This window comes from Prinia subflava, chromosome 11 (assembly GCF_021018805.1).
Source record: "Prinia subflava isolate CZ2003 ecotype Zambia chromosome 11, Cam_Psub_1.2, whole genome shotgun sequence".
Classification (NCBI taxonomy): domain Eukaryota; kingdom Metazoa; phylum Chordata; class Aves; order Passeriformes; family Cisticolidae; genus Prinia; species Prinia subflava.
Window position 1 is genome coordinate 8,567,475 of NC_086257.1, and position 25,928 is coordinate 8,593,402.

At 42.9% G+C, this 25,928-nt stretch overlaps 1 protein-coding gene across 2 annotated transcripts; it reads left to right on the forward strand.

Annotated features, from left to right (window-relative positions):
* Positions 1-124: 124 nt before the first annotated feature.
* On the forward strand, positions 125-24,696 carry MOGAT1 (monoacylglycerol O-acyltransferase 1). 2 transcript variants are annotated; one of them, XM_063408403.1, is made up of 6 exons: positions 811-1,053; positions 10,926-11,104; positions 11,491-11,692; positions 14,260-14,434; positions 17,876-18,075; positions 21,011-24,696. In XM_063408403.1, the coding sequence occupies exons 1-6, from the start codon at positions 960-962 to the stop codon at positions 21,163-21,165; spliced, it is 1,005 nt and encodes a 334-aa protein (XP_063264473.1). In that variant the 5' UTR covers positions 811-959; the 3' UTR covers positions 21,166-24,696. The 2 variants fall into 2 exon arrangements, with proteins under 2 accessions (XP_063264472.1, XP_063264473.1); XM_063408402.1 differs by lacking the exon at positions 11,491-11,692 and having other exon boundaries at positions 125-1,053.
* The last annotated feature ends 1,232 nt before the right edge of the window (positions 24,697-25,928 follow it).

Below are 25,928 nucleotides of genomic sequence, written 5' to 3' on the forward strand. Positions count from 1 at the left end.
CGGGGCTGCTCCGATCCCGTCCTGCGCCTGGGAACGGGCGGGCGGTGCGCCGAGCCCCGGCAGCGCGGCGGGCAGCTACGGCGGTGACATCAGCCCGCGCCGGGCCCCGCGCTGTGGCCGGCGCTGGGCGGGACCCAGCGTGCGAGCCCGTGTGGGATCGCCAGTGCTGGTCGTGCCGCTGTCCCTGTCCCCTGTGGGGAGCGCAGGTCGCAGCGCTGTCCCTGTCCCCGCGGGGGCTGGTGAATCCCGGTGCTGCCGCCGTCCCCGTGAAAGAGGGGGGTCAGCTGAGGCAGCGCTGTGCAAGTTTCAGGGGATGGTTTTTCACTCCGAAGTTTAATTTTGACCGTCCCTGTCACGAATGCCTCGGGCGAAGCGCCGCGGGCGGGAGGAGGCTGTGCGTGTGCTAGTTTAATTAAAAGCGAAATGCCTGACGCCAAACACGGCAGGAACTCTTAAGTTCTGGGTCAGTTCCATAAGCTCTTTAATGGTAAGAGCCTTAAGCACGCCGCGGATTGCCGGCTGTCCGGCCGCTCCGAGGGGCAGCGCGGTGCCGGGTGTGGGACGCGCCCGGATCCGCGGGCGCGGGGCTCGCCCCGGCAGAGCCGCGCTGCCTCCGCCCGGTGCCGCTGGTGCGGAGCGTGAGCAGGCGCTCCGGGCTGAGGGAGCCGCGCCGGCCGCCCGTGGGAGGAGGGGGTGTAGCAGCAGCCGCCGCCCCCGCAGCCGCGCCCGGGCTCTGCCCGCTCCTGGCTCTGCCCGCTCCTGCTCCAGGATCAGGTTTCCCGCGGCCGGGGCGAGCGGCACCGCCTCCCCGTCCCCGCCTGTGGGACCCGCGGCCGTGGGCAGCGCAGGCGGCGGGAGGGGCGCGGCCAGGGCCGCGGCGGAGCGGCGCGCAGCGGGCAGGTGCGGCGGCAGGAGCCGGAGCCGGCAGGTCCGCGCCCCCCGCGCTGCTCTCCGCCAGCATGAAGGTCGAGTTTGCCCCCATCAATATCCCGCTAAAGAGGAGGATCCAGACAGTCGCCGTGCTGCAGTGGATCTTCTCCTTCCTCCTGCTGGGTAACAGCCTTCCTCCTCCCTGCCCCTGCCCAGAGAGGAAAGGGCGAGAAGCGGCTTTTTCGTGGCCGGCGTTACCCGTGGGCATCGCTCGGTGCCAGCCCGTGGCTCCACGTGGGTGCAGAAGCGGCCGGGGGCGAACAGCTCCCCCGCGATCCCCGGGCGGGCAGGAGCATCTCACTTCTTTTGTCCCTGAAAGCTTCGGATGGCTTTTCCTCTTTTTGGGGGGTCTGGTTCTTTCTATGGGTTCTTCTTCGAATATGATCCTAAAAAGCTAGTGTCTGTGGCTCTTGATTGAGATGCCCAGTAGGATGCTGACAGCAACTTTTTATTGAACATGAACATAAAGTCTGGTACATGACTAATGCTGTTTTCATTCGTAATTTCATGGAATAACTTTATATGCAGTAGTTCAATAAAATTCTCATTTAACAAGGTAACAGAAATTAATGGGTATTGTCAGTGAATTGACTCAAATGCAGACACTTCTGGTAAATATATGGAAATATCCTTACTGGCTTAAAGAAAGTTGCTAATTCTACTTGGTATTCTTTTTCCACTGATTGTTCCTCTATAATTAATGTTCCTAATATCTTAATAGATACCTATCACTAAACACCTATTCACAGCAGCAAATTGTATTCACATGGGTAGGTATGTTGACTTTGATGAAGTGAATCACTTGATAAGGTAAGGTAAGCCTTAAGTCTGTGAGACTAAAACCGTGGATTGTATAAATTGGGAAGTGGTTATTGAATCATCTGTTCTGAGGTACAGAGCCAGCTGTGAATTTCTGGCAATGCTGGAACATTTCATGGTCATCTATGTTCTAGAATTTACAAGGAGAAAGGGAGTGTGCACATATCTTCCATGTATGTCTTGCGAATTTATTATCCCTGAGGTGGTCTGATGTCTTTCAGATTTTTTTTAGGTTGTTAGCCCACACATGAAAGATTTGGGGGAAGTATGGAGGGTATGACGCATCTTCACAGATTATTCCGTTCTGTTACCTCTAAATTATATGTAGCTAAATGATAAACAGTTTGTGTTTGTGGCTACATTGTAAATAGTCTGTACTTTTAATTTTCTGTTATTGAATTTGGTCTTGGCAGGAGCCATTATTTCATTCTCATAAAACAGTGGAAGTCCAGGGGCAGTGGAAGAAAACAATTTTTTTTCCCTAATGTAGCAATACTGCTGCAGAAAAGCACATCTTCCTGTGTGTACTGGAAGTGATCAGGATGCAGAAAATCCCCTCTCTGTACTTTAGTGGGCAAAGTAGGGAGTTATCATCTGCAGCTGGCACTGCCTGGGAATGTCAAGGAAAATCAACTCAGATATGGTCTTATGGCTTGTTGTGTTGAGTACAGTGAGTTCATGTGATCATGAAAAAATGGATTTGCAAGAATGCTTGATTAACAATTTGATTCTAATAATAATTATCTGCTTGTGCACCATGGGGATGTTTATCTTTAGAGCTGACCAAGGTGACCTTGTTATTTCGTAGGCAGACGCTTTCAATGATAGGGCAGCCAGTGATCTGGCCAAAAAGTTTCACTTAGCTGCAGGAAAATTCAGGTGGATGAATCCTAAATCACTTAAAGCAGTGAGAAATGGGCTGGTTTCTGATGTTCTGGACTGCCCCTATGTCTGTATTTTTCAGTTTTTTTTTTTTTTTCTCTGAACACAGACGTTTGTTTGTAAGCTGTGAATTCAATAGTGACACTTTCAAATCAGGGAGGGGATGCCTCAGGACAAGTGAAATACTTCATGAATTCATTACAAAATAGGTTAGAGGTTTAGGTGTTCTTTGGGGTTTGTGTGTGACTGGAACTAGTTTATGCCAAGCATGATTGTCTGTCTTGTCTTACATATCTGCATGTGAAAACTTGAACAGATAATGCCCTGACTAATGATTCATGGTATAGATAGAGGGATTCTGTTTAGAGCAGTGAATAAATGGGGTACTGTCTTAGCTGCTAAAGTTGTCCATCTAGGTATGTTGTAATATGCCATAGCTTAGTAAAATAAACTATAGGACTGGCAAATGAAGTAAGATAACTCTGAAAATTAGTGCCCTAATGGCAAAAGCTGAATTGGTCAATGATGTGCTTCAGATCTGAGGAGTGATGTGTGAAGAAGTGATTTTGCACACTGAGCAAGCTCTACGGGGAATCTGAGCCTATTACAACTTAGAATTCACAATGTGACTTGGATAGGAGACTCTTGGTTTAATCTTCTGGCTGAAAAATGTAAAAAGCCCTTGCTCTCCAGGCTTGCTTTGTTGTAATGCTGCATGGTTTTCTGAGACTGTGGAATTGATGGCTGAAAATGCCCTCTTGTGTGACTCACAGGCTGGCCTGAAATACAGACATGTAATAGTTGTTGAAGCCTAAATCTCATCCCCACTGTAGAAAGAGCAAATCAGTCTAGAAACACTGAAAAAATAGCAGCAGCAGCCTGGTACAAACAAACTTCTGCTTCTTCATGCAGTGTACCAGCTTGGGCTGGATCTGCAGCACAGATCTGTTGCTTCTGCTGTGCAGCGTAGGCAGAGTAAACATGCCTCTGTCTCAAAAAAGCTGTACAGATGTGCACAGAATTTCATTAGGTACAAAAGGAACCTCTTTAAAATTCTGGCTGTAAGTTCCTGTGCTTCCTTGTTCTGTGCTGCAAGCTGCCAAAGTTCACCCTCAAAGGGAAAAGACAAGTTTCCATTTTAACAGTGATTTGCCTGTTCATTATCCAGGGGCATGACACCAGATGCAAAAATAAGTTCTGAAATACTGGGATGTGTATGCAAGAGTTTCTGGATTAGATAAGAGAAATGCCCATTAACAGATTCCCACTGTGTGTTGGCTGAAAATGCCATGTGGTTTTCTATCTTATGTTCTCTAAGTGCAGCAGACCAGAAAAGTTTGGGTATGAGTTCCATGAAAGAGAGAAGTGTTTTAATTTGGCTTCTGTCTTTTGAAGGACAAGTCTTATCAGTCCTGAGTCCAGAAAACTAAAGCTGTTAAAACAGAAAACAGACAAATGCTAAAATCTTGGTATCTCTCACTGTGTTAAGCATAAATCCAAAACAGCTTCAGGCTGAAGCATAATGTCAAGCTATTAGTGTTATACTGCTGAAACAGCAAATACATGAAGTTTTGCAATGTCGTAGTATCTGCTTTATATAAAAGGCCAAACGAGACAATTTTTACAGATGGTAGTTTTATGCCTGTAATTAGAGATTTGTTTGCTTGGCTGGGGGCTGACAGTCCTGAGCCAGGTCTGTCCCTGTTCCAAGCTCATGCAACACCCACACCATGTCTGCCTGTGTGCTGTCTGCTCTTGATCACTCTGTGCCTTTGTTCAACCCAACCCCAGGCAGAAAGTCACCTGGAGAAATAAAATCTCCAAGCCTGTAAGTGCTGCTGGACTGGCAAAGCAAAGAGGTTACATAATTCCCATTTTTGTATCATAGGCTCATTGTGCATGTGCACTAAAGAAATTGTCACTGTGAATTAATGCAATGGATGTGCCTGGTGTTTGCAGGAAATCTTTGTTTTTAAGCTTGGAAATATTTTTCTAAAAGAACTTTAAATTAATTTTGCTGCATTTACCAGTATGTCTGATATCCTCCTGTTGGGAGCAGATGTAGGTTTTCTGTTTCTCACACAGCACACAGCAGTTGGGCATTTATCCTTGGTGGGTGTGAGCTGTGTGCCTCAGTACTGCACATCTGTCTGTGAGGTTCAGTTTGTATCGGGAGGTGAGTAGCACCCAGGCAGGAGATAGATCAAAGGGTTCATTTAAAGGCAAAACCATTAAAACAAAGAAAAATCAGTCAGATTTGAAGTGGTGCTTTCCCAGTGCTTTAGTCTTTTGCTTTCCTTTCTCTCTAATGAACACAAATCGAATGACAGAGTTTTTGAAGAAAGTAAAGCTAGAAGGTGAATTGGTGAGCTATGTGCTCCTGCTAACTTCTGTGCCCCTGATGTGAAAATGGACAGTGGAGTTTGAGCAGGTACAAAATCAAATGCAAAACTGAGCAACTTGGAGCAGTGGTGTTTTGGGCCAGACAATGAGAGAGGGAAATGAGAGTTTAACCCTCCAGCAGGGATACCAGGGTGTTTCTCTGAGAAAAGGTGATGGTAGGCAAGAATGGTGCCTCTTTTGGCGCCCAGCAGTGTCTCTGGTCTCCTCACTGGGGATGTAGGAAGTGACTGTTGTACAGGCACCCCTGCATTTATTGGCAAAACCCTTAATAATGCAAAATTAGTATATAATATAAGGTATACTTTAATATATGCACAAAGCCACAAAATAATATGATGAAGATATTGGTATATATTAAACTACATCCTGTTTTCTAGTGATTAAACTTCTGTGCATGTAGGATGAAGCAGCGTGTTAATTGAACTTGCTGGAGACAGTTCTGAGTTGTGGATCTGGCTTCTCCAAAAGAATAGAAATGATGAAACATTTGCCACAGAGTAAGAGATTGCTGCTGGAATACTAAGTGATTTCTGTGTTGAGAAAGAAGGTGTCAGTGCAATGTGCTAAAGTAAATATTAACCTTTTCTGGAAACATGCCATGATGGTTTGTTATCTAGATTTAATTAATCTGCTACAGCTGGATAACTAATATCTAACTAATAATACGGTTTTGTTCTTCCTCAAAGTCTTTTTTTAAAAAAACCTCTTTTGATGCTTTAAGAAAATTCAGCTAAGCTTCATGAGCCTTTCCTAGCAAGCTGGCTGGTATTGCTACTTGTTTTTGTCACTCTGTACTCATCTATCCGTGAAGTTTATTGGTGGCCTATGGGCAAGGACTGAAGTGTGATCACAGAGAATAAATAGCAGGATATTTACTGACTAGTATTTCTAGGAATGCTGCCTCTGTTACCTACATCTTAGGGAGGGAATTTAACCATGTGTCTGTGTATATTTGTTTGTATCTCTCGATATAATAAGAAAAAAGTGACTCTGCTGTGTCAGGCCAGAGACCCTAGCTTGACAACCTCTGTGTGAACATAAGGGACAATGGATGCCTTGGGAGAAAGAAAAGAAATGGGAAATATGTAGACTAAATTTGGCAATTAGTAACTTGGGGATTTATGGTATCCAGGCCATTCTACTTCCAAGTCAATTGTGTGTAATGCTCTGTATCTCTAGTTTATCAGTATTTGCCAGTGAAGGTCCTGGGAACTTGGAACCAAATTTCAGCACAAACAAGCCTCCAAAGCTTGGCATCTGAGGGTTTGTGTTTGCTCTCACAGCACTGTTGAGATACAGCTTCCTTCTCAGGAATGCTCAGATATCTTGTGGCTCCCAGTTGTAACCAATTACCTGACAAAGGCCCTCACAGGAGACTGATCCATATCCAAAGAATGCTGGCTGCCCAACCACCTCAGCTCTGGACATGGCTACCAAATTCCTGGGGATGCCAACACTTTTGCAGTGCAGTCAGTTTAAATAAACTCCCAGCTTTTTCTGTGCTGGGGAGTCCTTATCTGCCCTGGATAAAAGTGTCAGAGGGTTCCTGTGTTACTGTGGAAAACTGTACTTTGACAGAATTGTACAGGGTAGTGGGCTTTAAACAGGACAGGATCAGTACAGGACAGTATCAAGGTTATGTCTCCATTTTTTTTAAAGTGGTTTTCTGTGTAAAAGCTTCAGAGCAATATTCTGCAGAGGCACAAACTTGCTTACTGCTGCCTTGGCAGGCTGCCTATTTTCAGGTGTTGCCTTTTGTCTCAGGTGCTACTTTGTTGGGAATAGTGGAACCCATTTGCTGTAGTTGTTCCTTCATTTGAATTTCGGCCATTTTCTTCATGATACATAAAAATAATTTAGAGAATATTTTCAGAAATTAAGGCTGATTATTTTTTTTTCCTTCATGAAAGTATCCCATAAGTGGGGAAAATAATGTATTTTAATGCCAAAATCAACTGATCAGTGGTAGCTTAAGGGACAGTAGAGAGGAACAAACGTTCATTAGGGATGAAAACATCACAGTACAATTCTTCTGTGTTCCCTCTAAAGTTCTGTTCCCAACCCAGCTCAGAGACATTGCTGCCCTGAAAATTAAGGATGAGAAAAGCACTGTTGTTGTAGATATATCAACATGATTGTTGAACAATGTAATTTTTCTTTTTTGTTTTTTTTTTCCCGTGTCCACAGATGTAAGAAATGAGCTTTTCATCTTGCTGTGTATATTGGTACACACATGTACCCACACATGTACAAGCCCAGGGAAGGGCAAGACTAAGAATCACTTCTCCACCTGTGTATTTGCTAGGATGCCAGGGGGATAAAGATGTTTTACCACGTCCTTGGTGGGATAAGGTTCAAATTGCTGAACTCTGAACGTCTCCAGCTCATTTAAGACAGAGCAGCAGAATGTGTTTAGAGAAAGCTTTGCTAATTGTATGTGGGACATGGCAGGAACTGGCTCAGAGTTCAGAGCTGTCCTGAGCTGCTGGGCAGTCCGGGGTTTTGGAGTTTGCATGGTTTTTGGATCTCTGCAGAGCCTGTGGTGCTGCCTGGGGTGGGACCAGCAGCCCTGGCAGCAGGCACACACCTGCACTGCCCATGCTGTCCATGACTGCTCTGAGCTCAATGGGAGCCTTCTCTTCTAGGGACAATCTTGCCTTTGGTGGCTTTCACAACAGATATTAATGATACATTTTTGATGCCTTAGAAACTCCAAATGCATATGAAACTTCTGATTTCCAGATGTAACCTGTGCTGTTTTGCTGCTTCTTATCTCTGGTATTTAACTATTTTATACATTTGGTGCCCCAATTGCAAACTCTGAGCCTGATTAATGACTGAAGGATCAGGTGTAGGAACATCATTGGGCAGGAGGGCTGCCAGTGCTGATAGCTAACACCACACAGAGTGGTTTTCATCCGTTTGTTGCAAAAGATGAGTATCCATGTGTCGTAAATGGGAAATGGAGGAGAAGTGACACATCAACATTGATTCACAAACCCAGTGTTCAGAGTTCTGTGGCAATGATTTGTCGTTTAATCTATATTTCCTCCTTCTCCCTCACCCACCCTCAAAATCCAATACATCACAGAGATATTTTTCAAAGCTCTAATTCAAATTCAACTGAAAAATTACATGTAGAATGTACACTGAAACTACATCCAAGGACACAATGATGCAGTAAAGTGACAAATCTCAAGTTATTCACTTTTTGCCTGGAATTTGTTTATGAATTTAGTTAAAATGGTTGCTGTTTATTTACTCACTGTCTTGTCTGAAGGAGAAAACATCATGTTTGTGTTTATAGGCTCATTGAGTTTGAGTCATCCTAAGGGGAGCTAATCATCTTGCAGGCTGCTAATTCGTTGAAATAATGAGGAGGTATGGTAAAAGGAATTTGCCTCACATGTCTCATTGGGAATGCACTAATCATCTTTGTCCTACAAGATGCTGAGCTCCCCTTAGGAAGTGCTAACAGCATACGTATCTCCCCATACCTTGCATGCAATCAGGAAGGTGTCCTAGCTAAAGCAAAGGCAGCTTGTTGATCTGGTATGTGTTTGTCTGCAGAGGATTAAGTCCTGCTATCTGGGACTTCTCACTGCTGATATAATTAACTCTCACAGCAAGGATGCTGGGCTACAAAGCACTTTTCAGCTTTTTAACAAACTGATGGTAAAAAGCCATGTGATTCTGCGTAAAAAAAGCCATGTGATTGATTCTCTGTGAAGTTGAAAGTGCTTCTGAAAGGAAGGGTAGGAAATACAAATACTTACTAATTTTTGTGTAAATTCATTGATTTATGGCAGCTAGAAAAAAGTTCTCATACTTGTTTGAACTTAAACCAAGAACCTTGGCATCCTGTCCAGATTAGCATTCCTAGAATTTCTATAGTTTCAGGATCTCTTCTTCAAGGAACAATTAATGACTTTTTCTCAATAGATTTCTGTGCCTTGTTTTGGAGTGATGCTAGTGTGGGATTCCCTGTGAAATTGAGTGTCACATTTCACCCGTTACTTGTCCTGCGTTAATGATGTTCCTTAGAACTTGTTTCAGTTCTTGTGGGTTATTCACATTGACTTAGGGGGTCTTTGGGCCTCAGCTGTGGATTTTTTTAAAGAGCTCTTACTCAATTGCTTTTCTGTGCAAGACCAGGGGTGCTTGCCTGAGGAGGAAGCAGTAAGCTTCTGTACTGAAGAATGGAGTATCCTTGAAAATGGGAGGTTTTACCCTGCTCCTGCTTTAGTTTATGGTCATTTCCTTCTCCCTTCTTCAGAGCAAATGCAATTCCTTATTTTTCTGCTCATATTCCTGCTGGTAATGTGAATGTTCATCCCATTCTAGACAAGATATCCAATTCTATTCTGAAGACACAGTCAAACTAGGCACAGGAATAAGTTGGTTGAAGTTCAGAAAAAGGAAATATTCAGGTTGTAGGACATGCAGGTCTGCTTGTAGACCAAGTTGAGATCTCAGCTCACAACCTGCAAAATCTAGGGAATCTGTTAACTTTTCAACACCTAAGTAATACCTCCCCTGAATGAAGGTGATCTGAACTAGGATGAGTGGGTTTTACTCTTGGTTCATCTGCTTATTCTAAAATTTTCAGTTCTGGTGCTATTTTACATTGTGTGAGCCAAATTATTGCCTGAAGTACTTCTGTTACTTCTTTTAAGATCTGCTCTGTTTAGTGGTGTATTTAGCTCAGTATGCTTCACTGGTGTAACTTCTAGGACTTCACAGGATATTGCCCTCATGGAAGCCAGTCAGTTGTGAGACATAAAGTACTGCTTCTGTATTGTAAAACAGCTCTGAAAAATGCTGGCTTCCTGCAACTCTGCCCATTGAGTCTTCCAGTGAGAGCTAGGTCCTGTTTTGCTTGCCATTGATGATGCTATTATAATGCAATAAATTGCTATTTAGCAATTTATGATGCTAAAGCCCTGGCTCCTTTGCAACCTGGACTTCAGCATCTGATCCATGAGCCTGGTGGGGTTTGTTCAGGAGGTGGCAGAGCAAGGAGGCTGCTGCAGGGGTATCACAGGGCAGAGAGCAGCAGCTCCTACTCCTCAGACATCTCACACCAGGGCTGCTCAACACCCTGCAAGACTAAAATTCTGCAAGTTCTACAAAGATAAAATTTCCATAGGATTTCCCTGAGTAATTATTTCAAGGTTGAGCCCCAAGTAACACATTATATTTAACCCAACAACTTTTTCTTGCTCTTTGAATTGTGCATAATACAATCCTTATGTATCACTATTGCAGTAGGAAGTTACAATTCTCTCTTAATTGGGTTTGAAAGTATCAGGACTTAACCTGCTGTTGTGTTCCCATGGCAGCACTGAACTTCCCCTTTGACTGACACATTTGGTGGCTGAAGTGGAAACCTCTTCATGTTTTGCTCTTATCTAGTTTATCTTCTTGGCCAGTGTGGCACCTTTGGCTGGGAGTAGAACTATCACCCCCATGTTATAGAGAAGCTGAGAAAGAGAATAGAAAATGATTGCCCAACATCCCTGTAATTAGAAAAGAGATGTTTCCATGGCTCCATTTCACTTCTTTCCTTCCCCAGCTTTCCTTTCTCCTCGTTCCCTGAAGCATTTCATCCTTGTTAGCTCTTGCTGTCTCCTTTTATTTTGCCTTAGGTAAACCAGATGCTCTCTACCAAACATCCAGTTGTGCAGTAGGGAGAGAAAAATTAGACTGAGGTGATACACCCTTGTGATGTTTTACCCTCACTGGAACAACACAGTGTGGAATAAGCCGAGTTCAATTTGTGCACATTTTGGGTAAATCTGTAAAAACATATCAGAGCTGGGCATTCAGTGTCTTGAAAGGACACAGATGTGATTAATGCTTGCTATGCTTTCACTTTTTGTCTCGTGTAGCAGAGTTTTGCTGTGGATTCTTCGTGATCCTGATCCTGGGCAACTTCTGGTTCCTTGCTGTTCTGTACCTGCTGTGGCTCTACCTGGACTGGGAAACGCCATGTACTGGGGGCAGAAGGTCCCACTGGGTCAGAGGCTGGACTCTCTGGAAGTACTTCAGGGAATACTTTCCCATCCACGTGAGTAAAAGGTTTCTCACAAACAGCTTGAATAGCCATAAGCATGGGCAAAGATCTAAGACTCATCTTTGCTGAAATTCTAATACTCACTCCAGGGTGAACTTTTTAAAACATGGGAAATCTGAGATTTAGTGACAAAAGGGGACAGGGCCTGGTTTTCTAGTTGGACTGTTGGGTGACAAGATAGCACTTCAGCACAGTAAATACTAGACATGATATCCTGACACATCTATTTCAGCTTTGTTTGTCTGTAAAGCAGGACAGTAGTTTTAAGTGCTCAGAGGGAAATTCATTGTCGTTACTTCTATGTCTTGTCAATGTGCAATGTCCATAGCTCTTGTTTTTTAGGTAAATATTATAATGCCCACCATGACTCTATTTTTCAGCTTATAAAAACTTCAGAACTGAACCCAAATCACAACTACTTACTTGGCTTTCACCCTCATGGGGTCCTGGTAGCTGGAGCCTTCGGAAACTTTTGCACCGATCCTCCTTTCAAAAATTTATTTCCTGGGCTTACTCCATATCTTCATATCATGCCCATCTGGTTTGGCTGTCCCTTCTTCAGAGAATACATAATGAGTGCTGGTAGGTAAAAGCAGAATGTCTCAGCTGTTGCTCCATATTTTAGTTTATGTTACAAATGTAGAGTCTATTTCTCTACTTATATATGGTAAGTCATTTCAGAAGGATCAGTGTTTGTGCTAAATTTAACCTCTATTTCATGATGAACTGTTGTGGCAAAAAAAATTGAAAGGTTTTATTAGTAGTTTTGTTAATTATATCATTGAATTGTTTTTTCTTTCTGAAAAGAAATCGCTGATTTTCCTTTGAACTATCAGACAGCAGTCCTGAGTACCTATTATATACAAGACAAGAAGGGCATAATAATTTGTAATTTTATTTAGTCATGATCAAGCCCTTGTAAAACAAATTCAGGCTAATCTCTTACCTGAAGGGCTTAGTCTTACATGTTACAAATATCTTTATACACAGAACTTAATTACCTGCTTCTGATTGAAGTCCTGTGTTGCAAATCTGCTTAATTTTAATTGAGATGTAACTCTAAAGAGAGGGACCGTTTTTTCTCTGTTCTGAGAAGCATTTGTTATAAAGGAATAAACAAAAATAACAAGCAGTCAAGTTAGGGGAACAGAAAATGAGAAGAATGAAATAAGGACTAGTGCTCCCCCCCAGTGGTTTGGTACAGGAGTTATTTTACTTAAATTCACTCAACTACAGCATTTAAGCATGTTCTGATGCACAAGACTATGTTTGGGAGACAAAGATCTAACTTTATTCATGACTACAACACAGACACTGTGATCTCAGATAAGCTGTTCCACTGCTCCATTCACAGGAACATGCTTAGGATGTTGCCCAGATTAATATCAGAATTACTAATTTATGTATACTTTAACATATCAGAAAATGCTTTTCCATGCAAATGTAATTTCTGAGGGTGTTCTTTGAGGCTTGCCAAGTGAGGGATTGGCAGTGGTAGAACATTGCAATTTTACACACTGTCTTTTAATCATTGACTGAAAGTTAGATTTACATGTTTTTGGCATCTTGACCCATGGGAACAAATATTTACCTGCAGAATGAGAAATAACTGCAGTAAAAAGCACACTAAAGAATAGCCAGCATTGGAGCTCGGTTCTCACAGGTATGCAGCTGATAAATGAGAGGGGACCTTTGGTATAATACAGGTCACCAGTCAAACCATAAAACACTTGCAAAACCTTCCATGTCCTGAAGGCCATGCTCCTAGCACAGGGTTTCATTCCCCAATCTTGTTCTGCTGTATCTAAAACGTGCAGTGTTGCCTCTGGCAGTGCAGCTGCAGCGCTCCCGGGCTGTGGTGAGAGCCCCAGCAGTGCCCTGTGTGCAGGCTGACAGCTCAGCTTCAGCAGGAAACACATTTATCCTGGGGAAAGGCAGCAGCTTCTGCTTTCCTTTCCAGGGAAAATGCATGCTGACATGAATGAGCATCCCTGAATTATTTGTGAATCTCAGGTCAGCTGCATTTTCAGAGTAACAGTGACTGTGAAGGTATACGTGGCAAATGGATGTAGCTTTTTACTCAGGTCTGGACTTGCTCCAGTTGCAAATTATTCCTCTTGGTGGCCAGCTCTCAAAAGTAGTTCACAGTCATCTTCCCTCTCTTACAAAATTTTTATAATCCACACTGTATTGTCCCTATTAGAAAAAAAGACCAAGCAGGGAACATGATATCCAAAAGTACATTTTGATACCAGCTCTGTAAAACCAACAATGTAAACTGGACTTGATCTCTAAATTGTCACTTAGATTCTATTAATTGAACACAGTGTAATTAAACATGGCTTCTAGGTGAATGGGACCACTGTAAGCCTTTGAAATAAAACTTATGACAAGAAGGAAAAGGAACCTTTGAAACATTAGGTGCATATGTGCTGGAAAAGGGATTTTTCAAAGCATCGAGTCCAGAGCAAGACCTAAGGAGATGATAAAGTTTTGTACAGCAGTGTGCCTCTGAATCAGCAGGAGTACCAGAAAAGCTTCATATAATCTGCTATTTTAGCCTAAATATTGAAGAGTGCCTGAGCCTGGTTACTAGAGAATGAGCTGATGCAGTTATGAGGAATGGTAGAAGTGAGCTTTTCTGCTTCTTCTAATGCTGTCATCCCATTGCCTTAGAAGGAGCTGCTGCTTTATAGCTTTGAAAAGAATGCAGGGGTCTGCTTGGCACTGTGTCTCCATGTCTGAGCTAACAAGTCCTCTATACATTCTGCTGACCCCTCTGTGCCTGTGCTTATGTACACCCCTGTACAGCTTTAGCTGCTGCCTCTCTGCAGTATCTGCTGCCATTCTCCTCCTCTGTTCTTGGGCACAGTCTCTCTGAGGGGGAGTTAACTTGCCAGAAGAGCACACCCTGAAGAACTCAAAACTCTTGCAGTAAGCAAGAGCATTTAAATCATCAGTGGGAAATCAAAGCACATGCCCAAAACCAAATCTGTTGCAGGGTGAGGAGGTTGAACCCAAACCGTTGAAATCTGTTTTGTGCTGTTATAATTTTGAAACATCGTTTATATATTTAAAAATATTCTGAGATTCCACTGTACTTGTACATGAAGATCCAGTGGTCACTCTTAAAATGTCTCCTCCTGAAGGAATGGTTTCTGCATCCAAGGAAAGTGTCTCACATGTGCTGAACAATGAAGGAGGTGGCCATGCATCGGTCATTGTGATTGGAGGAGCAGAGGAATCTCTGAATGCACATCCTGGAAGTCTGACCTTGAACATCCTCAAGAGGAAGGGATTTATTAAAATGGCTCTGAAACATGGGTAGGTCTTCCATGAAGCATGCTTTGAATGCAGATTGATTTTTAAATATAGTTCACATTATATAAAATTAGAGAATTTGAAAGAATTGAAGTGTCTAAGAATGTGCAGATATCTGGCACAGGAGCCAGTCTGTCCACATAGATCCAATCTGGGAGTGTTGAAAACTCCCTTTGACTTTCATAATTTGTCACAGTAGGTGTTATTAGCATATCGTGTTTTATTTCAGTTGTTTCTTGCACTAGTAAAGAGAAAGAATGATGAAACAATATTAGTAAATCTTGGCTGGTTTTGCTGAGTAGGGCAAACATTCTGCTTTCTGTTCTGTAAATTGAAGATACTTAAAGGTAGAATTTTCTTATCAAACAAATAAATTGAATAGACAGGCCCTGTTTCATTAAATCACTGAAAATTATGGTCTAGGAAGATTTGTTTTCACTATTATTCTAAAGACTTTCTTTTGAAGATTACCATTTGCAAAAAATAAATTTCTGAGAATTTTTGGTGTAAATCTCAAGAAACACTAAATAACTTTTTACTATCAAGCAGCCATCAGTGTGTAATTAAACAGAGATGATATCAATAACTTTTGAGTGGTTTACACAGTATAAGCTGTTGTGTTTGTTCTGGACTGGTCTAGATGGGTTGTATATTAGAAATCTTGAAACCAATGATTTGTTCTGGGCACACTTTCTGAACAGTGTATAAGCCCAGGATTATACATTGACATGTGAAGCAATGGGAAAAAAATACTAGTCTTGAGAAATCTATAAGAGCTTTTTAGGCTCTTAACTGGAGAAAAGGTGGTCTCTGAGAAGAGGAGCTCTCTGCTTTTACACAGAGTGCAAAAAATCTAGAAACTGATCTAGAAACTGTTCTGTGCCGAAATTCCAAGGGTGTTTCTTATACATATCACTAGCATTGTCATAATGAATTTGTTTGCTCATAGAATGTAACATTTTAGTCTAATTTGTATGCAGAAAAAATTCTTGTGTATTTGAATTAGGAGTTTACTGCCTAAATGAATCTTCACTCAATTTTTGCTCACTGTTGATTAATTCAGTGGGATCCTCAACACTCACTAGCTTTTATTTGTTTTAACCATAAAGATTAGAACAATATTTATGTACTTTTTTTCTCTGAGTATGTTGGTAAATGTCTGGTCTGTCATATCGCAAAGGCTGGTGGTGGTTATCTCTCATCTAAATTGATTTGTATTGAGAAATGAGATACACCTGTGCCTCTCATAACCTTGATTTCAAAAGTATCTCCAAAACATAACAGCAAGAGCAGGACACTTACAAAACAGGAATGGCCCCTTTACCCCTTCACTTACTTAGGCTCCAGTGATGGTCCTTGCTTTCCTAAAAGGGTCAGAGCCCCTCTGGGTGGCAGTTCCTAAATGCTGAGTGGCTGAGGGCTACTGCTCACACAGTCACTGTGACCAACAGGCTCCAAGTCATTCCTACAAACACCAGCTCAAGAAGCTGCTTCTGTGTGAAGCCTAGGGATTCTGACTTCTCCCCTGTCCAGCAGGGCTGTGGGACAGTGCCAGTCCAACAGAGCTCCTGCCCAAAAATTCAGCATCCCGTAATCGCTTCTGCTTTTGGTGTCTTGTTTTTAACAATTAACCAAAATGGGAAGGAAACTGCCAACTCGAGTGGGAATGACAGGGCAAGGGAGGCTTGTGGGATGCAGATGAGAAGACCCACCAGTGCCTGCACACATTCCTGGTGCTCATGGTCTGCAGCAGCAAACACCAACACAGGAAGGAGCAATGCAGAGGGTTGTGCTCTCTGGCCCTGGCTCCTGTCTGCCAGCACAGAGAAGCTGTGCTCCTCAGCTAGAAGCTTGTCAAATGTGGCCTGAATATGTCAGCAAAAGTCCTCTGCACTTCTGCATAAGACATTTTGGTCCAAGGCAGTACAAATATCTGATATGAAATGAAGAAATCCTAAAGACACAAAACAAATGATGAATCAGATAACTTATCTTTAATTTCACAATCATAAGTTACTTATTTCTCTGTCTCAGCCTCCTACATAGCATCTTGCAAAAGCCTTCACTAGATTAAAACAAATCCCACAGTGTCAGGGCACCACAGCTATTGCACCACAAGATGTTCCTGTTTGTCTTAGTGTTGTAGTAAAAAGTGGAGTGCTTACACAGCCACAGTAAGCACCAGGCTTTATGATATTTCTTTTACAGGTGGAAAGGTGAAAAATCCACTGGAGAACGAAACTTTGAGCAGACACTAGTCAGAATAGTATGCAGGAATGATAGTCTATGTGAGTTCTCAGGCTAAAGAGGCTGTTGAAGCAGTTGTTTTTTACTGTACAGGTGGATTTTGGCTATTCACAGTGCTTCCCAGCCAGCTCTGTCCTCAGTGCATCCACAGCTCTACAGAATTCATTCTGACAGTGTTCTAGCAATACTGCTATTTCACACTAAGGTTTTTCTCAAAGGTAGTGGGGACAGAATAGAGCTAAGATACAGAAACCAAGATTTAAGTAAAGAAAATAAAACATGCCTGAATCCTTCTGAGACTGCTTAAGATTACCCTGCACTTTTTTTCTCTCAACTCTGTTGAATAGTTAATGAAACTAAGCATCCATCAAAAACTATACTGCAGCCAGGGTTTTAAATACAGTGGTGGGTTTACCTGCTGGAGAAAACTGCACTGATTCTATCCACTCAAGCAGTTTGTCCTGGAGCTAGTCAGTGCCTTTCCTCCCAGGCCAATTCATGAACTGAATGAGAATTCATTAGGCTGTGCAAGAGCCAAAGTGGGTTCATGTAATTTCTGTGGGTAAGATGTGACCTCTTGTAATAATGGATTGAGGCTACTGTTTTCGAAGAAGTCCAGAGGAAGCAGGATTTCACTGGGAATTGGACAGCAGAGGAGGAATTTGGCATTGCACTAATGTTTGTGAGGGTGTCTGGTTTTTATCATGGTTTTTGTGCTGAAATCAAGGGCACGCATTACTCCGGTCAAACAAGGGAAAGCCAAGGTCTGGTTTTGATGCCACCCAGCTGGGAGCATTATAAGGTTAGCAGGGAGGCTTCTTTGCTTGCCAAGGGAAAAAATGTAGTGGAACAAGGGTGGACTTGCTGAAATAGTGGTGGATAAAGACATACTTATGATAGACGCAATTGCTCATTTTCATAATTCCCAACAGTCACAAATTGCAATAGGTACCAACCAACTAAATACTGCCAAAAGCAAGTTGCTAGTTGTGTGCCAATTATTTTTTTTAAAAACACCAACCAGCCAAGGCATCCAAAAAGCTGCTGCACATGAGTAGAGTTGAATGCCTGTTGCTGATGAAATCCAAAGCTGCTGAAACTCTCTGTGCTGGTTATTGTGAAACTGTTTCTATGCTGCTGCTGTGAACTGCAAGTGCAGGCTGATGAGGAATTCTCAGTGTCCTCTTTGTTTTCCAGGGCTCATCTGGTCCCAGTGTTTTCCTTTGGTGAAAATGAACTATTCAAGCAAGTTGCAAACCCCAAAGGTTCATGGCTCAGGAATGTACAGGAGAAGTTGCAAAAGATAATGGGCTTTGCTTTACCACTCTTTCATGCTAGAGGAGTATTCCAATACAGTTTTGGTTTAATACCTTACAGGCAACCTATTCATACTGTTGGTAAGTTCCTTGCACCTTTTCCAATGTGTTTGCAAATGTTTAGAAATTCATCAGTATGCTGTTAATATCTGTAAATTTATAAATCTGTTCTAACAGAATTGATTACTGGGCATCTAAAACAAGTATGTGAGGGTTACTGTCCTTCCCAGTTAAAGGGGGCAGTTCTTTTCTCCCTTTCCCCTTTCTGTCCCAGGCCAAATCTTGCTCTTCTTTCTCAGTTATCCATAGGCTTCTATCCTTGGCAATCCATAAAGGAATCCAAGAGTTGTCCAGTTTTTACGAGAGGGCTGCCACAGCTCTGCAGCTGTTGCTGTGGATGCTGGAGTTGTTTCATGAGAAGCCCAGAACCCTAATTTCTTAGCTCTGCAGAGAAGTAGCAGCTGGATGTTCCAGCTGATGCACAGCCACCCCAGCAGAGCTCTGGAGCAAGGAGCTTGCGTGGTCCTGACCTGGTGCTCATCAGGACAGAGGGAGAGATGCAGGAGGAAAGGGAGAGGACACAGCCACAGCCCTTGGGCAGGATGCCACTTAGATGGCTTTGCAGGTCTGGAGGTGTTTCCTTGCCTCTTGTTTTTTTCCCTTGGAAAGATCTTGTCATGCTTAATTGTGAGTGTGCATGCCATGTCAACAGGCAGTTTGGGAGAGTGTTTTTCCCCAAAAGCTTTCGTTACTGCTCATCTACTGTCACTGGAGTGTGGAACTGAACATATTTTTAATGGTTTTACTAGTGATAATGACAACCACACCTTTACAAAATATGTGATGCTGGATCTCATGCAAAGGCAATAGCTCTCTGTCTGTAAATTTTTTGATAAATCATTTTTAGCCAGATTCTGACATGAGTGAACTAAAGCAAATTGAGCTTTGCTGGTGTTCCACGAGGGACTTTGAAGGTGGCCCTCCTTTTATATGGGGTTGACTTGATTATAGTAAGAAAAATATAAAAATGTTTAAGACAAAAACATAGCTCTTTTTATGTTAAATTTTGAGCAGATCTGTGTTTTGTCAGTTCATGCAGTTGAATATTTTGAAAATATTTAGTTTTTAAAGCCCACATTGTACACAGGCAGGCTAAAAGTGTCACTTATTTTAAAGGTAAAAAGTTACCAAAGTTTTGGAATGAGATGTATTTGATGAGATCTATAATCTGCAATTTTTTTGAGGAGGGGCCTGATGATACCACAACTGTTCTGAAGCCTAAAATGTCTTATTCATTGAGGCATTTCTTCACCATGACAAAAGCACAGGTGTGCTACAAATCAGCAAGACCAGAGTCTTGCAACAGAACTTGTAAGATCTCATGAGGTACATGTGTCTCTTTCCCCATGTTTGAGAACTATCACAATGTCCTTGTGTCCTTGAAAGTGTGTGTGGGGTGTTCTTGGTGTGGCTCAACATGGCTTTGAAAGCTTTGGCTCAGCTCCTGAGAGCTTCAGAGGCACAGTGAGCTCACCTGAGGTGATGAGCTGTGCTGCCAGTGTGCCCAGGTATGGGTGAATTCAGTCCTGCTTCAGAAGCCATGGATCCAAGAACCATTCAGCTAAGCCAAGATCTGTGAAATTTGAGTATTTGGGGCTTAATGAGTGAAGTACTTTTGGTTTTCCTTTACTTTATTTTTATTACTGCTTTTGAGAAATAGAAACAACTCTAAAATATCAAATTAAGCAAGTTCCTTAAAGCTGCACATAATATTAGAGAGATGAGTGTAGTTTTCAATCTCACAAGAAATCTTCATTCTTGGGAGATGAGACTGTTGCAGAGGGGCTGGGGGGCTGTTTCCTGTTTCCAGCCCTGCCTCTGGAAATACTGTATTGTATGCATATTGATTTCACACCCCTCTAAGGTATTGCTCAATCCAGGGCTGGGTTCCCACCCCAGCCACGAGAAATCTGAGTTTCAGCACCACACAGGGCCTGAGAGCTGGTGGCAGCTGCAGCAGGAAAATGCAGGCTCAGCTCTTTGTGGTTCTGGCTAGGCTTCCCTTTAGTCATCACCCTCCAATCTGAAGTGGCAACATCTGTTAAAAGGAACTTTCAGGTGCCTTTGAAAAAGTCCTGAAGGTGCTTTTAGCTCTCTGTTTTTCTAGACTTCCTCTGTAATCCCAGTCAGGTCTGTTAAGGTCTTGGTGCTTCCAGTGCAAGAACAGCTGTCAAAATCTGGTGATTGAACAACACAGGAAAGACTGAGATCATGGGAAGCTTCTCTGAGCAATGCACACTTTAGCCATAGGTTTTTGTGGAAGAGAAGGCTGCCCTCTGGATTCCCATGGAGTCACCTGCGGGTAGCAGGCTTTTGCACGGTGTCTGGAGAACATCTTGGTTCTATTGACATTTGTGGGCAATGGATGGTTCAGAGACCCTTCCAGGGTTTAGGGGATTTACTTGCTACCTCTCCCTAGGCTGAGGTCACCAACAACATTTTGTGTGCAGTGATATCCATTTTGGATAAATTGGAAGATAAATATTTCCTTCAGTCCCATTCATGTGTGGTTGAGGGCACCGCTGTCCTCTTAAACCAGTCCCTCACACTAATTGGTTTTGCTGTTCAGATCACAACAGAAGACAGAGAGAAGGTACATTTTTAAAAATATTGTGTTGAATTTGTAGATAGCACATAACACATAGGATTGTATCTTAAAATGTAAACTCCTCCTTCAAGTTAGTTTATCACTCTTCCAATTCACACTTTTGCTGCCAAACTGAAATGTTGGGGTGGGGTTTAATTCATTTAACCTGAACTTGAGCAAAAGGAAGTGAAAAATAGAGAGACCCAGGACTCAGGCTTGTGAAAGGCAGGATGAGGCCTCAGGATAAGAAGATTATGCTGTAATTCTGCCATCTGGCTGGGAGCTGTGCTGGAGCTCTTGCAGAAGGGACAGCAATTCTGCTTAAAAAGAGATGTCAATGACACTAATGCTGTTGTGTTTGATTTACAGTGGGAAGCCCCATCCCTGTAAAACAGAACTTGAACCCCACCACTGAAGAGATTGATCAGCTACATGCATTGTATCTACAGAAACTAAAGAAATTATTTGAAGAACACAAAAGCAATTATGGCATCCCTGCACATAAATCTCTCATCTTCGAGTAGCAAATTACAACTTGTAATTCCAAATCTCATGCAAAGAAACAGTGTCTGCTGAAAGCTGTCTTTCTTGCAATCCATATTTAGTAATCTGTAATTATCCTTATGTAAGGAATACTCTTAAGAAGGGATTATTAGTTGATTTATTGATTTTTATCTTATTCTGGGGCGGTGGGGAAAGGGATCATTGGGATGTAAGCCTCGAAGCCCATGCTGTTTTCAGTTGTCCTTTTAGGTTCATGTGTGCCAAAAATGCAAGTGAGAGACTCCAAGCAGATGTTCTTACCACCATGGTACCTACAGCTTGAGCATAGGAAATTGCCCCAGCATGAGATCAGTGGCAGAAGTATAAACCCAAGAAGTCTGATTAGAGGTTGAGAGATTTACCAGCATGTATCAAACATGACATCAGGTTGTTCTGTGAACACCAGAAACCCCTGCTGCTCTTCCACAGGAATGAAGGTATATATTTTCAGCAGATGGCTACTGTGAACCACTCACATGAGAATTCAAGAATAAATAGGAGCCTTCAGCCCTGAATAGGATATTTGCAAAAATGGTTTGTCCAAGTCATGGAGCAGAGCAAACCTTCTCTTTGGAGAACAGTGTGTTGAGATTTTTGTGTGCATGTGTGTGCTGGGTGGTGGGAAGCACTGAATGATGTGACTTTTCTGGACAATCTGTGCTTTGGATCATAAGTTTGGAAGATGAAGCAGCTTTGGCGGTTTCAGCCACAGAAGAGATGGCAGGCACAGGACAGGACAAGTGAGGGAATCATGTGAACTCTTCATCCTGTGCAAATTAAAATGATCCTATGTCAAGCACTTGCACAGAAGGAAATGCAGCCCAATTTGTTCTGTCAGTTTTGAAATTTCACCAAGGAAAGTGTACATGATAATGCCTTTTTTTCCCCACTGACAGATGTGGGGAAGTGTGTGTCAAGCTGGTGCTGCAGGGTGACACAGCTGCAGTGCCAAGGCAGTGTGAGCATAGCTCTAGGATGCAGCAGGTTAAGAAGATAAATTGTATGTAAACCAGGTGCCTGACTTTGAGAAAAGGTTTATCCTAAGTGTGGATATCCACATCAGAAAAGAAAAGAAAACATCTTAACCAAACTCTTTTTCAGTGAAAATGCCTAGGTCTTGGAGATTATTGTGTATGGAAAGAATTGTAATATATTACTGAATTTTTATGAGATAAATTCTTGTATTTGTACATCCCTTCTGTCTGCCTGCAGACTTTGCAGATCTGATGTTAGTGAAGAGTTTGCTCTGCTTTAAGCAGTTTTAGTGCCTGAATATTACCTGAGTTAGGTGCTCTGACAAGTCATGCATGGGCTTGTCAGGCAGCCTGGGCATCTGCAATTGGCTCAGTTGAGCACTGAGGTGCTCCAGGAATAGCAGCACTGTACACGTTGTGTATTCGACGGGCTGGAGGCTCTTGGAAGAAACACAGCAGTTCTTTGAGAACAAGATAGAACTCTGGAAAGCAAATATAGAACTCTGGAAAGCAAATATCTTAGCAATTTGAAGGTGTTTAAAGAAAAGAGTGGAAATGGAGTGAACTCCGACTGAACCAACGCCCCAAAGACAAACAAGTTTTTGCCAGACAGAGCAGATGTGTGTGCTCCAAAAAACCCTCCAGCAACAAGCTGGTTTGCTTAAGAGGGCTCTTCCTTCTAGTGCCTGTTTGTCATCTGGATGTAAACAACACCGAGCCAACACTCAGTCGTGCTCTCATTTTCTCTACAATGCCACACTCTTTCTGGGAACCAGGGCTGGAGTTTGCAGTGCCTGAAGAAGCTCCTCTTCCCTGACAGACTGTTGTCAATGTGCCCACAATTCCCCTCCACCTGAGCTTTCTTGGCTCACACCTGAGCTGTGTGTGCTTGGCCTCCCTTCCCACACCTTTGCTGATCACTGATTATCACTGTGGTGTAGGCATCTTGCTTCCTCTCTTTCTGCCCACCTTTCCCTGAGTTGACATCTCTGGTCTCTGTTCATGGAAAATACTGAGTGGTGGCTTATCTATCATTCAGCAAAAATGGGGTTTAGGTGCAGGGTTTGAGAAGAGCAAGCACTGTGGCTGTGCATGTTTGACACCAGCTTAAGATCAGGACTGTTTCAGCTCTGGAAAGGGCATGTTTCTAGGGAGGTCAGACATGGCAGGTTTGTTACCTGGGAAGAGGTCTCAGGGTCCTGAGAATTGAACAAAGTGATGATCCCTGAGCAGTTGCTTTTTCTTAGTCAGCTATATGAAATTTCCTTTGGATTTGACTCTTTATTGCCTGCCCTGATGAGTAGTGAGGATTATTCATGGAAGAAGAATTTGGAGTCTATGTCAGACTGTTCTCTACTAGATCATCTGCTCTAATGAGGTATTTCCTCTCATTCTCAGTCTGTTCTTTTTCCATTACTTTAATGATATAGAAGATCAGGCTGTAAATTTAAAAATATTACCATTGGGTTGGGGATGGAAAGCAACAATTTTTTTTGTTGATTAAATTAATCAAAATTACTAGGGAGTATATGGATACTGATTTTTGGGACAATATCTGGTCCAAAGGGTACCCTATAAACAGGCTTTCCTCTGAATTCCATGAGGAAATTATCTGTGGGCTCCCTGTACTATCCATAATTGACTCAGGTAGAACGAGTAAAGATTGTGTTGCTATGGCTACCAATGCTGTCATTGCTTTGTAACAATGGAGATGGTAAAAGAAACCCCAAAATCTAAAAAACCTAACAAAAAATTATCAAACCAACAAAATCTCCAAACAACTCCAGTATTTGTTGTTGCTCAGCTACCACTGCACGTTGCTTATGATGGTCCTCCCAAACGATCTTTTATTAACCAATTGTCTGGTGTACCCAGGACTATTTTAAAATAGAACTTCTGTCTCTAAACGTGATAGACATGGAAATATTTACCTCTGTGTTAGTGTGTGGATCTGTAAAGCAGCCTGCAATGCTGAGCCCAAAGGCCAGAGCCCTGGCAGCCAGAGAGCCGTTTTGGCACCAATCCCAGCCCGGCTGCAGGCACGAGGAAGCTGCCCACGTTTGTTGGAGTGTCCAGCTGCAGTTCATGCTGGACAAAGCAAAGCAAGGAGCTGGTGGGAATGGTGACACACCCTGCCCCAGCTGCCACTGGAAGAGCTGGGCAGCACTCAGATTGCTGGTGGGATGCCACACTGCCTGGGGCCCGCTTCGTGGGGTGTTTCTATTTGTGCCTTTTAGTGCCACAGGTAATCCCAGGGAAGCCAGCCATCCATCAGCAGGAGAAGCTCTGCCTCTAAACCATGCAAACACTGCCTCCCTGACACGCTCAGGATGAAGTACCTGCCTGTTCCCTCGTGTGTGAACGCCTCTGTGCCAAATTCTGCTGACAGAAAGTGAATCCTCGAGGATTTTTACCTTGTGAACTACACAGCATAGTTTACACTTTGTTACTTTTTATGGTACCTGTAAAATATGAATGTCAGTTGTTTCAATGATAGCTGTGGCAAGGAGGTGTGAGATAATAAAGGTTTGTACCAAAGTGGGCTTGTGCTGACTGGAATTCAGATGCTGGAATTCGCTGCTGTTGGGTGAGGATCCTGCCTGAACTCGAGGGGTCACACTAGCCTGGCTGTCAGGCTGTGCTCATAGCACACTTAGAAATATGGATGCATTGCTTGCTGTACTTTCCTGAGGAGAACCTGCAGGCAGGTTCCTGATGGGGTTCCAAAGGGTCTGAGGAAGAAGTGACCCCCAGCAGGGAAGGGCTGGGCTGCAGCAACCCTCAGTCAGTGCCAAAGGGGGGCACAGCAGGGATGCTGGAGCATGGGAGGGTGGGCAATCTTCTGAGGAGCTGGTCAAATTGAGGAGGTTTTGGAGTTCAATTCAACTTCAGTTTGAAGAAAGGTTTGGATTTTAAGTGAAAGTTGCATGAAGGAGTCCAAATCTTAGTAATACTACCCTAGAGAGAACAAACCCTGCTGAGGCTCTGCTTCACTGTAGGAACTGGGGAGCTAAACAGCTCCTTGGAGTAAAAAATGGGTTACATTTGTCTGTTGGGAAGAGGCAAACCGCCCCCCTGACAACAGTGATGTATTTAATGGGATTTGATTGGGTTTTTTTTAAAGTACAGCAGCTTAATGCAGCACTAACAGCTGTAGTGGCAAGTATTATTTCTAAGGACTGGCAAAGGCTAATTGTATTTTGTTACTAGCTTAATACTTTTTTTATGGAATGATGCCACCTTGCATCTCAGAAGAGTATAAAGAGGAAAAATGGGTTAGAAGTGGCCTTGGATTGTTTTGAGGAAGCCCCATTTTGTGTGTGCACATGTGTAAATTGGAGGTGCGTCATGGTTCATCAATGGATCAACATCACATCCTGCTTTTGCTGAAATACAAAAAAAAAAAAAGCAAGTTATACCTGTAAAGCAAGAAATGGCTAAAAACAAGGAATGGAGAGGAACTGGACATTCATGCTTCCCAAGGTGCTGCAGCAACACTCATCTACATTGCTTGTGACAGGTAAGTGATGTTACCTCCTCAGCCAGGTAGTGGATTCTGAAGGCATTTGGGTGGCCTGAGGAATGTAGATGGTCTTTCAGCTGAGGTTTCTTAAGGTTGGTATCAATTTCCTGTCAGCTGAACTGCCTGAGCAGTGCCTACAGTGCAGATCACAGAATTCCCTTGTATTTTCCCAATGTAATAGACAGAATAGAGCTGCAGAAAAGGATGAGAAGAGGAAAAAAGAATAGGAAATAGATTTGCTTAATGC